The following is a 15,858-nucleotide window of genomic DNA, read 5'->3' as shown; positions in this document are numbered from 1 at the left end:
TCTTATTTCAGGTCTTTAAGAGAAAATACTTTAAAATCCTTTCTTAGTACGCATCTAAAATCTTAGAAACTAAATTTTTTACTACTAGGTGATATGAAAAATTTGCCATTATACACCTAACTTTTATTGATGAAAAATTACAAATATAAAAAATATATTTATAATACAAAATATGATACAAAATATAATTATAATACAAAATAATACAAAATACAAAAATTAAATTTGAATAATTTTTTTATTTTAAGTCTTAAAGAGAAAATACTTTAAAATCCTTTCTTAGTACGCATCTAAAATCTTAGAAACTATTTTTTTTTTACTACTAGGTGATATGGAAAATTTGCCATTATACACCTGACTTTTATTGATGAAAACTGTTGATCCTCTTTCTCAATTTAACAGTTTACAAATGAGTTTTAGTTTACTAAACAATTATTACTACTAGGCCTACATTGAATAAACCGGAAGTTCACCACAGTTTATTCACTTTATCCTTTAAGAAATGTGTGTAAAAACAATGGTTCAGTACGATGTAACTTGACCATGTGAAAAGTGCGCAATATTATATTATTTTCATAGCTTTTTCATCTCCTGTTTACAGTTGCAGACGATCTATTCATGTTTTCACAACCTGACTTAAAAATTGATCTGATGAGTACTACTCACATTTCACTTTTAAACTGTTACTGTATAGTGTTTGTAAAAGTTGGTCAACCATTGGAAGCACCTTCTAGGAATAAATCAAAGGCTTAGGGGTCAACCTTTTGAAGCCATAATCGAAATATCCTTTTAATTACCATTTTGTGCTGCGCTAGATCTTAAGCTCTTAAAAGACACCTCAATCGTAAAAATCTGTGAAGTAGGTCGGGTTGAAAAGTACTGTTACAACTTATTGAATTATAAATATGGATAATGTTAAAACAATTTATAAAGCAATTTATAAAATCAATTATACAACATAATGAATATTGGCCGATACACGGCAGAGCTGACCACGGGGGGTAGATTTCCGGGGGTAAATTTCCGGGGGTAGATGTCCGGGGGTAAATGTCCGGGGGTAGATGTCCGGGGGTAGATGTCTGGGGGTAGATGTCCGGGGGTAGATGTCTGGGGGTAGATGTCCGGGGGTAGATTTCCAGTCGCGGGCTGTTTCTCGAACGTGTATAAGCCCCGCCCCTCGTGACGTCAAAATGACGTAGGCGTTTTTTCATGGGGGTAAATATCCGGGGGTAGAAATCCGCTACCCCGAAACACATGTGAAAAGTCGCCCCAGTAATTTTGCTAGTTCAAGGAAGCAGTCATTTCTTGAACACCAAGATTTGATAAACTATAATAAACCTTTTTTGTTGAAAGAGTTAGAAATCAGCTAGCCTACCTACAGAAATAAGGGTTCAGGGGCTAATATATGTAAACGTAGGCCTATAGAGCTTTTAGGAAAGTAGTAGGATGAAGGCAAAGTGACTTTGAGTGACCTATATTTGCAGATGGCGGGTGGACGATGTGTCGGCACCCGAACCACCTGACAAGGACACACCCGACCACGAGCTACCTGAGATGCAGCACATTCTCACCCAGCTACAACCTTACACCCAGTACGCCTTCTACGTCAAGACCTACACAATCGCCACTGAGAAAGTCGGGGCCCAGAGCAAGATACAGTATTTCCGCACCTTCCCTGACAGTTAGTAGATCCGTGTCTTGATATTATAAAAAAAATACACATTGTCATTGTCTATGATTTTGCAAACATTCTGTGCAACACTGCATTTCCAATGTCATACCTATCAGCTGAAGTTGAATGAGCCACTGAAACAGTGTATTACAGTCTATTTTTGTTTGTTAGTCTTTAGCCACATTACACTATACAATTTGTTTTATAAATTAATTATAGTAATTAGTTAGGGCATGTTTAAAAATATTAAGCCAGTTGTAGAACAAGTGTGTTTTATAACAAAAAAATCATGTTTTACAAGTTGCAGCTTTCCCAACCAATGCCAGAAAGATGAAATTTCCTTTTTCATCCTGTTGAAAAGATGAGATTTGGGTTTTATAAATTTTTATAAGAGTTTGCTGGAAGCCAAAAATAGTTTAATTGTTGTGTTATGGAGTATGGTGTAGTGAGGGTTTCAAGTCTTGACTTGTTCTAGTACCTGAAACTAAATTGTAAGTGTTAGGGTGTTTTCAAGTAGATTTGAAAATGCACTTGTTATAATTTGAGATTGTTATGTTATGGAGGTGTAAACAAAGTTCTAAGTTATGTCCATTTTGATTCTAAAACCGGTGACAACTAAAATATGGAGACGTAGTTCTATAAATAAATAGTCAAAGGTTCAATACTTACAATCCTTTCTGTACAGTTCCAACAGTACCACGTGCTCTCAAGGCTTACTCCAACTCTTCATCGGAGCTGGTCATTCACTGGAACCCCCCTGCAGTACCTAACGGCAATGTTACTCAGTACATCGTACGAGGCACTTGGGAACATGACGATCAGAAGTTTCTGGAACAACGGAACTACTGCAATGAGCGTGAGTAACTTGTATAACAAACATTGGTTAACACTCCGTTACTAAGACATTTTAGAATTATCTACATCGTTTGAATTGTTAACGTTTTTGTAGGGGAATATTACAGAGCCTCTTGTTACCATCAAATCTAAACCTTTATTTATATAGCATAATTTGTTGATAACCCAATTACAAACGGCAACTGCGTCCAGATTTGAACCAGCAATCTTCATATTTGAAATCAAGCACTGTAAACACTTCTCACTGCGTGAGTTAGCCTATTTTGAAGACAGCTCCTAGTTGAAATGTTCTCTGTATTCTTTGTTGGAGTAATAACTGTGGAATAATATTGATCAATATGACTGAAACACCACTTCACCTTAGCATTATATTTTTAGTATTGTTTCAAATTGAGTTTAGTGCAAATACAAGACGGTAAAAACTCACCTTTACAACAATGTAGGATCGACTATTTGTGCATCAAATTTCAGTTTACTTTCCTTTTCAAAATTACACATGTTTAGATTCAGTCAGATTCTGAAATGGACTAAGATCTATTTTTTTTTTTAAGTTACAGCTTAAAACTCGATTCGAGTTCTGATATGTATTTTTTAGAGAAGAGATATCAGCTAGCTTACATTAGAAAAGGTCCAGGTAGGACATAAGTAGGTCTATACACAGAAAACACACTATTTCAACCCCTGGGAGATTTTCTGAAGTATAGATGAAAAGAGTTGGACAAAAATTCCAATTAGGTACCATACTTGGGAATAACGAATAGAAATTCTAACAATTAGCGATATTTGTTAGTTTTTCGGGTAACTTCTATCATATTCGTTAGTAAAAAAAAGAAGAAACTTTTGCTTAGTTAGATTCTAGCTAACAAAAAGATATTATACTCGTTAGTAGTTTTGGAGTTTAAATAGTTAGATTTTTTGCAAGAGTAAGTACAGTACCTCAAATACGAGTTTATTACGCGATCGGTAAGGGTCAGCGCTCTTGTTGACAAAGTTTTTCATTCTTTGACAAGGGTAAAGTATTTTATTCTGTGGTAGTAACCTTAACCTGTGATACTCAACTCCTGATCAACTGGGATAGAGTAGGGTTGAGGCTTCCTGGATACATACGTCAAATGTTATGTTTGACAGAAATCACAATGAATAACTAACGTATTTGATCACAATGACACTTGTAATACAAAGAAGATCTAGTCTTTAAGTTAGTATAAGATCAGTTAGTTTTTAAACCAACTAATAACCCCTCAGTTACTTTTTTAACTCACTAACTTATAACTTCTATCAGTTACTTTTTACGGGACTAATTAATAACTTCTAAATGGTTAGAATCTTGACTAACTTTCCAAACTATTAAATAGGTGTACTTAATTGTTAGTTTCTTGCTTTCAACTTTTGAAGTAGTTTTGTAAATTCCAAAATTAAATATCAAAATCTGATAGCAGTTTTCAAGAATCCGCCATATTGAAAGAGTAAAACCTGAAACTTTATGTTTACCATTCATATAATCATTAGTGTACTTTCCTCAATAGTTTGACCTTTAGGTTAGGCTAGAGGAATGTAATCAATAGTTTCTTTTTTGTAGCAGCACTCGCCTTATCCGACAAGAGCAGCAAACCTTCAACAACAAAGGTAGAAGATGGAGATGTAGACAAGTATGGAGATGACGGAGACGTAAGTCTCAGCAAGTACGCCAAGGAGAAGGAATGTGCGTGTAAGAAAGATGACAAAGAAGAGAAGGAAAAGAAACAGAAAGAGAAGGAAATACAATTCCAGATCCACTTTGAAGACGCTTTACACAACCAAGTCTACGTCAAAAGGTTGGAAAAATCACATTTTGAATCAGAGTTTAAAATTAATCACTAAAATTGATCTCATTTTTGTGCGTTAAATACATTGCTATACCTAATTGATTTGCCATTCCGCTCTAAATTTGTAATTTTAAAGTAGGTGGAAAGGTAGTTTAAAAAAATAAAATTTACAAACTTCAAACAACCCCGACTCACTGGTGTATCGCAGGAGGAGACCAAACATTACAAACGTTTGGTTTTTTTAACCGGTACTGGTAATTTTTAATTAGTAGAATGGTCTAGTGAGCACTAGAATAGTACCGAGTGGGTAACAAGGGCTGTACATTAGAATATTCACTGTTAAACGTGATTGATGTGTCTTTTAGCTTAAAACTAGGAATTTCAAACACCGATTTTTAGGAATATTTCATTCCAAATTTTATATGTGGATTTTAATAATTTATTGGGATTTTTTGGGTGTGAATAACACTCTGATATTGTGATCAGAAAAATATCTGAAAAGCTTTTGTAACCTATAATTTACAAAACTGCTTCAATAGACAAAGGGCCAACCAAGCCCATTTGTTTTTGGACCAACCTTCAAGTCGTAGAGATGATCATGATATTATCGTGTACGAGGGAGATGATTACAAGTGAGCGTTTGTGATTGTTAGAGATCATCGGGTTAGTGCCGCGACTACGGAATCCAGATAGGATGGATTTATGATAGACGGTATATTAAACAACATTCTAAACATATAAAACATACTTTTATACCCCTGGATATTTAAAACATAATTTTTTTATTAAAATCAACGGGAAGGCTTAATTTAACTTAATTGGGTCATAGAAACGTATTTGTGTGAGAGGATATGCGTGGACAATGCCCAACACATACAGTAGTTGTCAGCTTTCAATCCACATAAAGTCTCTTGTAAATAGTAAGCCTAAACTTTGGTTCTAAATAAATTAAAGTTTCTCAAAAAATATTGTTCTGGAGTGGATGTTGTACTTTCAATACCACCATCCTCACAATTTTTATAAGGTGTATGTTTCTCTGTGAGCATGATAGCCTAATATTATTTTATAGGAGAGTTACCAAAAAATTCCAAAGTGGTGGTGGGTCGCCAAACCAAAATGTTTGGCTGCCTTGCACTATTAAAATTACGATTTAATATAGGCAAAGCTTGAGTGTTTTAAAATTAACGGGCATCATACTTGTAATACCTTACCTTCTGATTTACTAAGTTTTTATCACCAAGCTTTGAGAAGACTTTGAAATTTTGTTTTCTTTTTCTTCAGAAAAAATGTCCCCGAGAAACTCAACTCTGAATCACAAGAGAGGTAAAAAATGGGCAAAATGAGCTTTATGCTGATCTTGCTTGGGTCTCATGTCAGAATCCATCCATTCATTTGTGTCGTAAACATTGACATCTTGATGTCCTTTCACAACAATCATCAAAATCAGTATCTTGTGATGTCTTTTTTTATGCAACAATTTTGGGACTCCAAAACCTCTATGTTTAATCTTGTTCAAAATGCATGCAAATTCCTTTGCTTCGTCAAAGATAATAACTAACAGACCGTGTTGTAAATTAACATTGAAACTTAGGAAAATAAATCGTACAACGTGTAGGCCTAATAGATGCAATGAAATGAGTGTTACGTTATTATACTTTTAAATTAGTAAAAAAAATGTAATGTTATATTTGTGTTAGGTTTTAAATAAAAGAGTCCATAGTAATGTTGGAAAATATCTCTGGTTAAAGGGAGTAGCATATTTGGTCGAATCTATGATAAACCATTCTTTAGTTCTCATAATTTTTTAAAATTTGTTGTAGAGAGATATCAAATTTGTTAGTCTTAGTTATTAGGCGCTTAACACCAGTGTAAAATCATAAACACTTTAAAATTCAACCAATTATTTAATTTCAATTTTTTTTTGTACGGTAAATTTATTACTTGCCCACTAGTGAAAGTATATAAATGAAGAAAAGTAAATATTTACTAAACTAGCTGTTAAAATTATCATAGCCATCTTAAAGCCAACTCATTAATAAAAACCATTTATAATTTTCCATTTCATTTTCATTCAATGGTATCAGTTGGCTGTTTTGCGAGGCTGCTTTTTCTGTGATGTTAATCTTGTCATAACTTGTTAATTTATGCTGCATGAATAATTTTTACTAAATTGTTAACCTTAATAAATAAATGGAATAAAAGTTGAAAAATATACACAAATTGTGTTATGGTATAATCAAAATCCTTGGAAAGTTTTAATAGAATTTAGGGAATTTTTGTGTCAATGCATGGATTAGTTTTGGATGTAATTTTGATATTGCATCTTTAAAACTATTCAGAGGTACAAATTTTAATTTTTATATACATATGGATTTTGTTTTGGGAATTTCCAAAACAAAGGGAATATTCCTTGAGACATATTGCTTTGTTTTCTAGATAGGTGGACTGACATCAAAAATGTGTCTGATTAACACATGGATCCTTCATTACCTTATAACCATTGGTGATGGACGAGATTCTATACAAGTCTCAAGAATATAAGTCCTGCACTTTATTAGGCCACTCACACTTGACTTTACAAAGACATACTATCCATCTTTGTAGTTTTGTTAGTCAAACATGTCTCTAGGTGATGTTCAATGTTAAAATGAATCATCCTTGTGCAGGCCTCAAAGAGAGAAGAGGGAGATTCAATTTCGAGACGAAAAAGGCAACAATGAGTTTCCCAGCCCGAACAAGGGAGGTTTGACGCTTCTGGGAGATTCCAAGAACAAAAACCCTCCCGGTAAATATATTGTAACCATTAGTCACTGTTGTAAACTTGTATAATTTCTAAAAATGTAAAACAGAGCAAATGTATAGGTTATAAAGATTTTTCTTAAGGTAGCAGGCTTACTGGAATAGGGCAGAGTTGAGCACAAAAAGTTTACATTTTACAGAAAAATCGGAATATTCTACCCTCACCAGCAAAATTTTCAACCTGGGAAGGTTTGAGTTCAAAAAAAGATATCTTTATGTCGGATGCTGAAAAAATTTATTTGAATGTTATAGAGTGTGAAAATGGCTGTGACAACCTGTTTTCTTTGTGATCTTCTGTGAAAAGTGTGGCTACCCACCAAAAACATAATTCCTTCCGAAATGAACATTTTCATGGCCATTTTTAAACTCCCTAGCCTCTTTATGCACTTTCCCCCCATCATTGCAATAATGTGTCATAAACTTCAGCCATCTAGCGATGAATGTCAGCATCGAATATGTTTCTTGTGGTCAAAAACGTATTACTGACCTTATCTCGCACACACAGCAGGAGATTCAATAATAATAAAAAAAAAAAAAATTAAAAACACAGTGAAGCGTACAAGTTGATTAATCCTACATAGAAAAATAAATTTTAAAATATTTGTATGTGTTTGATTTGTGTATTAAAGTGTCCGCTTGTGCACAAATATCAATTTCCTACATCTACATCCTACATCCTACATTCTAAGTTTTGCCCACAATGCAGTAGAATATCAACTCCTCAAACATTTCAATTTTCACCCACAGATTCTCAGGAGAACTTTGAGTACGTGGTTGGTAACTCTCACATGCTGGTTGTGCGTAATCTCCGCCACTTTGCTCACTACACGATATCAGTGACTGCCTGTAGAGAACTGACAGAGGATGAGAAGAACAGCAGGAAGAATAACAACTGCAGCGCACAGGCCATACTGTCAGCCAGGACGCAGCCTTTAAGTGAGTCACTGATTTACTTGTCATAGGTGGTGAAATCTCATTGGTAGCTTTTTGCTGTGGTTGCCAGTTAGAATAAAACTGCTGTGTCACCTCAGTATTGTTCTAAAGTGTATTACCGGTACTGTATGTCTTTTCAAGATTAGATTAGGATTTGAATGATGCTGATTCATAAATATGTGTACTTTAAGGTGAAGATGAGTGAAGGAAGAGCCTTTAATAAATGAGATTATAGCTTTGTTACTTACTAAGATAGGTGATTCTTTAGCCAGGACTATTTATTAAAAGCTCAATGAAAGCTGGCACTAGTTTCAAGGGGTCAAAAAAAGCTTGCCTTTTCTTAATATTTAACAAGCATCCTTTTCGTTAGTAGGTGAGCACTATAACCACTCAGCTACCCACCTATCTACCAAGTAGTTGGCTATTACATTTCTTTTTAAATGCCCAAGTTCCGCAAATGCTACTAGTAAATTTTTTAGATTTTAAGTAAAATCTTGTACAAAGACTTTAACTACAAAAAACGGAAAAGAAAATTATAGTATTTGAGAACAAAATATTGAGAAAAGTTTATGGGCCAACTAATTGAAGATGGACAATGGAGATGAAAGCATAATTGTGAACTGAGAGAATTATTTAAAGATCTGGATATTGTCGCTGAGGTACGGATTAGAAGGATGAGATGGGCAGGACATATCACAAGAAAAGAAGACAACCCTTTGCCAAAGAAAGTACTGCAGAACAACCCAGAATGAAGAAGGCCCCTTGATAGACCCAAACTGAGATGGTGAGACAAAGTAGAAAAGGACTTAAGAAAACTGGGAAGAAGGAAGGAGGACGCAAGATGCAGACATGTATGCAGGCAATGTGTTTGGGGAGGCCAAATACCATTTAGGGTACCAGTGGCCACAGCAGTAAGTAAGTACCTAGTTCACAAATTAGGTCAAAGGTTTGTTTTGTTATGATTGTGTTGATGTTCAGTAAATTGACAATAACACAATATCTTTACAACTCTGTACTATCAATTGCAAAAAGGCATAAAAGGTTTTGAAAACAACACTCTAGAACTTAATTATCATTGTTCCAATCAGACTAAATAAAATAAAATAAGACTAATCTTTTGTTGTGAACAGGTACGGCGGACAATGTGAAGCAACTCACGGTGATAGTATTGGAAGAGAGCAACCACACGGGCGACGTGCTGCTCAAGTGGGACGAACCTCCAAACCCTAACGGCCTCATCGTCACTTACCAGATAGAGTATCGCCGCATTGACATAGAGAATGTAAGCATTAGTCAAAGTCAACCCTTATAAACTGATTTTAATATATTTAGTGCGTTTTGTGAAGAAAACAGCCTTACTCCAGGAGGCAGCCCGAGGAAAAGAGCCCAATCCGCCATAAGAAACACAAATCTTTACACTGTTCACAAAATATTAGCAGCATTTTAAACTAAGAATGAGAAATTTGTATTTAGGCCTCCTAATGTTGGGCAGTACATTCCAGACCTCTTTCCCATTCTGGTAAGCCTGCTATCCTCAGAAAAAATCCTAAAAACCTAGACCTTATGCTCTATGTTACATCCTTAACTTCAAACAGATTTTGATGTATAATTAAATCCCAACGTACTGTTGTCTAATTAGGTCGATAGTCTATACAGTGTAATTGTAAAGTCCTGGAACGGTTTAATATATTTGTTATGATTCAAATATATTAAATAAAGAGTCATAAATGTGTACTCTTTTAAGTTATTATTACTTTTTTATCCCTTAAGGGGGACAGCCCACGAGGTGTCAGACAAAATTCTTAAATAGCAGCTTAGGTCATGTTTGGTATCAATTTGAAGCTCTTAGTTAGTAGAACAGATTGCCGCAAATCTGAACTCAAGCGGGCAGCGGAGTAAAAAATGGCTGCCGTTAAAATATTTCTTGAATCTGCCATTTTGAATCTTTGATTGGCTGCCATTTTTTACTCCGTAGTTCTTTTGAGCTCAAATTTGTTTCATTGTATTCTACTAATAAAGACCTTTAATTTGCTGTGCATATTAACCTATGCTTAAGTATATGATTTTTTTCTGAATTCTAGCGGGCACCCCTGAGGTAGCGTATAATAGCACTTTGAATTCAATGAATCTTTGAACAGCTGTCATTTTGGACTCGGTTGTCCGTTTGAGTTTGGGTTTGCGGCAATATGTTTTACTCTTTTATCCAACCCGCCATGTTAAACTTCCCTATCCCAAGCGTGTTGTAAACAACTTCTTTACTTCACTCAGTGAATTAAAGTTTCAAAAACTCTCTTGGTGAAGTAATGAAACCCATTCAAATAACATTGAGTGCTCAACTTAATAAAATATAATATACCTCGATGGAGCAAAGGACGTTCAATGCTAGAAATCAGCTGTGCACTTGAATGTTATTGTTATGCTTTAAAGTATTTTCCTAACCTAGCTTTTGATTGTAAAAGAACGTTATTGTTAGAAGATGAGTGAAATGGATAATATTGTAAAATAACAATAATATTGTAATAATATTGTAATATTGTGGATAATATTGTACATAATCCCCTGTATATTGTTGGAATGTCGGGTCAGGTAAAATCTTGTACTTAACTGTTTGGTTATATAACTAGGAGACCAGTTATTGTTTATGATTAGATCGTTTTTTTGGTTGAACGAGGTTATAAATGACTGATATAACAAGAAACAAATTTTAAACAATACACGACCTCTAGTGTACAGAACTAACAATTAAATTGGCATCAGCTGTTCCATAAGGATGAGAAATCTATTAAGTGAGTGTGTTTTATCTACGTTAATATGTTGATGTTGACAGTACAAGCCTACAGTGGAGTGTATCACAAGGTTACAGTTCCACAACATGAGCAAGTCCTACATCCTCAAGAACCTCGGCCCTGGCAACTACAGTGTCAAAGTGAGAGCTACCTCACTGGCTGGCAACGGCAACTACACAGAGAGTGCCTACTTTGACATCAAGGTATGGAATCGCTGATGACAAAATATGGAGCTGGAGGAGATTGTACTCATAGTTTGTGACGAGATTTTTCCTCTTCCCATGCAAAATGGGAGTTGTTAAAAAAATATTGAATAAACATTCAATGCAGATAGTAATAACGACAAATAAAATCAATTAACAGTGTTTGTAGCAAATTTTTTTTAATAAAAAACACTAGCAATGAGTAAAAATACACTGGTACCAAAATCTGCACTAAAAAAAACAATCTGTATTTTTATTAACTGTGTTCGGTTTTAAGGCCTGACAAAATTACCAATAGAAAAGCATAATAGCTTTAGACAATAGACAATAGACAATAGACAATAGACAAAATCTTTATTGAAATATTCCTAGAGAACATTCATGCGTCAGGTACATAAAATGTACAGTATGTACATAAACTATTACAGTAATTTGCAATCACAATTAGAATTTTTTTCTTCTTTTTCTTCTTTTTTTCATGGTAGCTTATTGTTTAAGAATTCATCCTCAGAGTAGAACGGCCGGTCCATAAGCCATGTTGTCAGGTGCTTCTTGAGCAGATTGGGTTGTTCTCTCTTGAGGTGCTCTGGTAGGTTGTTAAAGTACAGAGCACCTTTGTAGGATGGTTTCTTCTCGTACAGACTCAGATGGTGTTGTGGGAGGGAAAAATTGGCGGCATGTCGTGTGTTGTGCTGGTGTATGTCTTTGTGTCTTGGCTGGGCTGTTTTAGTGGTGTGGATAATGACTTCTCTTATGTAGAGTGAAATTGATGTGAGAATTTTAAGGTTCTTGAAGGCTTCTCGGCAACTGTCTCTGTAGTTCAGGTCGGCAAGGCATCTAATTGCTCTTTTTTGCTTTAGGAGTACTCTTTCCAGGTTGCCTTTTAATGTTCCACCCCATGTCGCAATGCCATATCTGAGGTGAGGTGGGACTCGAATAGAGCAAAATATGCAACTTTGGCTACTTCTGGGCTGCAAGCTTGCTTCATCCTACGTATAACGTAGAGACTTGAACTTAGCTTTTTGCAGAGCTGGTCTATCATGGTTTCCATGATAGCTTGGAGTCAATTATGATGCCTAGGTATTTTGTGTTTGTAGTCCCGGTATTGTAATGTCTGTGTTGTTGCGTTTGGTGGTGAAAGTCATTTGAACGGTTTTGCTTTCGTTTAGAACTAGGTCGTTGGAGGTACAGTATTGCTTTGTTCTCTGGAGTTGTGTGTTGGTTTTCTCTTCCAGATTTTCCATTGTTTTGTCCGCAAATGTGAGAACCGTGTCATCTGCGTACATGGTGGTGTGTCCATCTTCCCCAATCCAACTAGGTAGGTCATTCGTGAGAAGGAGGAAAAGGACTGGGCCAAGTACTGATCCTTGGGGTACTCCTCTTTGCACGTCTACAGCTTTGGATTGGGCCTTATACTTTGTGTTGTTCTTTATGTAGGCTATTTCCACAAGCTGTTTCCGGTTACTAATGTAGCTTTTAAACCATTCTGCTGCTCTTCCTCTCACGCCTAGTGTTTCCAGCTTGAGTAGAAGAAGTTTGTGGTTTAGGCAGTCGAAAGCTTTACTAAAATCTAGGAAGAGGCTTGTTGAAGTGCTGCCTTCTTCTAGTTGGTCTAGTATGTGCTCCGTCAGTTGTATTAAGGCTGTGGCTGTCGATCTGCCTTTGATAAATCCATGCTGTTGACTATTGAGAAGGTTGTGTTCTTGAAGATGGTGTAGGAGTTGGGCTAGTACTATCTTTTCGATTATTTTTGAAAATGTTGATATTAGGGAGATTGGCCTGTAGCTGTTTCTTTCTATCGTTGGTCCATTTTGTATTTTGGGTAGACTTTAGCTATTTTTAATTCATCTGGGAATTTTCCTTGTGAGAGTGATTTATTTATGAGGTCTGTCAGGGGTATTACTATTTCATTTTTACAGTTTTTTAGAAGTTTAGCTGATACCTCATCAGTTCCGGATGAATTTTTCATCTTTAGAGATTAAATGGCCTTTTGCACTTCTTCTTGTGTGACCCGTCTGAACTGGAGTGTGTGATGTGTTGCTGGTAAGTGGTCTGTTAAGGCATTGGTTCTAGAGTTATTGTTATTTTGGAGTGTTCGGTCGGCTATTGATGAGAAAAAATCATTAAAACAGTTTGAAACTTCTATTGGGTCGTCTATTGTTTTATTGTTGACTTGAAGATGGATTTGGTTTTCAGTATTTGATCTCGCTTCCCTTTCTCGGTTTATTGTTTGCCACAGTGCTTTAGACTTGTTTTCAGCCTGGTTTATGTGAGCTGTGTTGTTTTCTTTCCGAAGCATTTTCAAATGCTGGTCGTACTCCCTTTTTTTAATAGTTGTTCTGGCTTTGTCTTCCATAAGTCCGGTGGTTTGCTCCTTTTCTAAGGCCTTTATATATTAATTTTTAAGTCTAGCCGATTCTTGCCAGCAGTGGATTCCTGTTTAGCTTCAGTTCAAAGAGCACAGTTTCGCAAATTAGTTCTGTTTCCTCGCTACTTGTGCATATGAGTGATACATGCTTTTCCCAGCCACTTCTTACATAAGCGACCACTCCTCCTTTGACATGGGATTTCCTTGAGAAGCCTCCAATAAGTGAGTAATTTTCTACCCACGTGTTTTGCAAGTTTTGTTGTGCTACGCCGTGCTCTGTTATTATGATCAGGTCCGGGTCTTCATCTTGGAGGAAGTGTGCTAGTCTATCAGTTTTTTTAGATAACCAATTTATGTTTTGGTGTAGAATTTTAAGTCCTTGTTGGCTATTAGGTGTTTGGAATTTTACTGTACGGAGTGTCGGAGGGGATGTGTTACATCTTTGAGCTGGGTTTTGTGCTTTTCTCTGGGATGAGGGTGTTCTTCTAAAAAATGATGTTGGGAGGTGGGAGTGTTTAGGGGTTCTTGTGTGCAACTTTGGTTTTTGTTAGTTTGTAGTGTGATTTTATACTTTGGGAGGGGTGGTTCTGCGATTTTCTCAATGTTGATGTGGTATTTGGAAAGTTCCTGGGAGCTAAGCAAGTTTGCTTGTTGTATCCAACGGCCTAGTTTATCATTACTGCTGGGTGTTATGTAAAGGAATGAGTGTGTGTGCCTTGAGATAGCAACGATGCAGTGGTGCTGCGATTCATAAATTTCTTCTCTTTTAGTGGTTACTAAAGCTGGAGGTTTTCGGCCATTGGCATTTTTTGGGTTTTCTTGTATGGAAATTGTTAAAACAAACTTGTTACTGCTTGACCTAGTCTGTTTTATTAATTTTAAATCTAAACCAATGGAATTTTGAATTTAAAAATTACAAAGGCTTCAATAAAATGCAATCCAAACCCCTTGAACATTTTTATGCCAGGGATCAAATCAGTCCCTCTCACACTGAAGTTAGAGACGCTAACCTTCAGTCTAGCAACACACCCCAAAAGTTTTTTTTTTTTTTTTTTTTTTGGGTGGGGGAGGAGGGGTTATATTGATGATGACATTGTGATAGGTATACATTAAAAATTGTATGATAGCGTCTCCAACTTCAGTGTGAGGGGGACTGATTTGATCCCTGGCATAAAAATGTTCAAGGGGTTTGGATTGCTTTTTATTGAAGCCTTTGTAATTGTTCCATTCGAAATTCCAATGGTTTAGATTTAAAATTAAAACAGACTAGATCAAGCAGTAACAAGTTTGTTTTAACAATTTCCATACAAGAAAACCTAAAAAAAATGCCAATGGCCAAAAACCTCCAAATAATCTAGGTGGGTTGTAAAAATAATGATTGAATAGGCCTTGAAGGGTGTCTCATTAATTTAATTTTTCATGCAGGAGCGGAGAAATGCTTACAACACTCAACTTTTCATCGCCTTCATCCTTTGTCTGGGGCTGCTGTCGGCCTTTGCGGCCGCTGGGATCTTGTACTACCGCAAGCAATCGGAGCAAAACAACCCCAGACTGTTTACGACAATCAACCCGGAATACGTGAGCACTGGTCAGTACCAGGATGAATGTTTTTGTAAGTATTGTAAGTGTTGTTAGGGGAACACTCGGGAAGTCTGCAGTAGTCAGTTTATAACATGAATAGTCGCTTGGGGTATACATAATCTTTATAACTAACCAGGGATTTATACGTCTGTCAAACTGAATGCTAAATGTTTAAATGGTACTTATGTCAAGTGGAAGTTTCCACCAAAGAAGACTATTGGGAGAATGTATGTGGGAATTTAGTCATGTGAATATCTTGTGAGGGATTATTTTGGACATTTCCCATCAAAATTGGTAAATATTAAGTTTTATCAGTATTTTGGCGTTTTATAATCTGGAATCTGAAACCATCCTCTTGTGTGAAATTACCTGAACATTACAAGAGCAATATACTAACAACGTAGAAAATTACAAAAAATGTTTGCAGAATTTTTTTCTATAAACAGATGTACAAAGAATGATTTACTTTTTGTACATTGTTGTATATTATTGTATTCAACATAGAATATGAGTTTAAATCATGTTGTTAATCTATAACATAATTCTTGCATTTACTGTCATTAAAGCTAAGATAAATTTCTAGACAAAACATTTCTAGACTAAACAATAAACGAAGGGAGCAAAACAGTTGGTATGTACTTAATAGCGCTTTATGGATAGGTTTGGATTTGCTTGTTTGTGTGGATAGAGCAGGCCGTATGCATTTTTCAAACTGGGTAATTTTTTTAAGTTTTTACCCTCAGATGCTCAGTAAAATAGAATCAGTTTCATGATTTGTTTTGGAAAAAGATTCTTTGTACTTACTGGTGTATGTATAACAAAGTCTTATGATTTGGATTTGTCTTATGATGATCCT

At 35.6% G+C, this 15,858-nt stretch overlaps 1 protein-coding gene across 3 annotated transcripts in view; it reads left to right on the top strand.

Moving 5' to 3' along the window:
* The window catches only part of LOC128996345 (insulin-like peptide receptor), a 137,192-nt gene extending 121,899 nt beyond the window's left edge, over positions 1–15,293 (top strand). The window contains exons 13-21 of one of the 3 annotated variants that reach the window (XM_054421613.1): positions 1,485–1,681; positions 2,358–2,528; positions 4,107–4,341; positions 5,614–5,655; positions 6,999–7,117; positions 7,879–8,067; positions 9,195–9,346; positions 10,892–11,053; positions 14,847–15,293. In XM_054421613.1, the coding sequence (XP_054277588.1) occupies positions 1,485–1,681; positions 2,358–2,528; positions 4,107–4,341; positions 5,614–5,655; positions 6,999–7,117; positions 7,879–8,067; positions 9,195–9,346; positions 10,892–11,053; positions 14,847–15,056 (1,477 nt within the window). In that variant the 3' untranslated portion in view covers positions 15,057–15,293. The remainder of the gene's footprint in view (positions 1–1,484; positions 1,682–2,357; positions 2,529–4,106; positions 4,342–5,613; positions 5,656–6,998; positions 7,118–7,878; positions 8,068–9,194; positions 9,347–10,891; positions 11,054–14,846) is intronic. The other 2 variants (XM_054421614.1, XM_054421615.1) reach the window with 2 other exon arrangements.
* Positions 15,294–15,858: the final 565 nt, after the last annotated feature.

The sequence above is a fragment of the Macrosteles quadrilineatus genome, unplaced genomic scaffold (genome assembly GCF_028750875.1).
Source record: "Macrosteles quadrilineatus isolate MER2022 unplaced genomic scaffold, UCM_ALF_1.0 Scaffold_6__1_contigs__length_79288215, whole genome shotgun sequence".
NCBI classification, from domain to species: Eukaryota; Metazoa; Arthropoda; class Insecta; order Hemiptera; family Cicadellidae; genus Macrosteles; species Macrosteles quadrilineatus.
The sequence above is the reverse complement of the archived record's forward strand: the minus strand, read 5'-3'. Positions and strand labels throughout refer to the sequence as shown.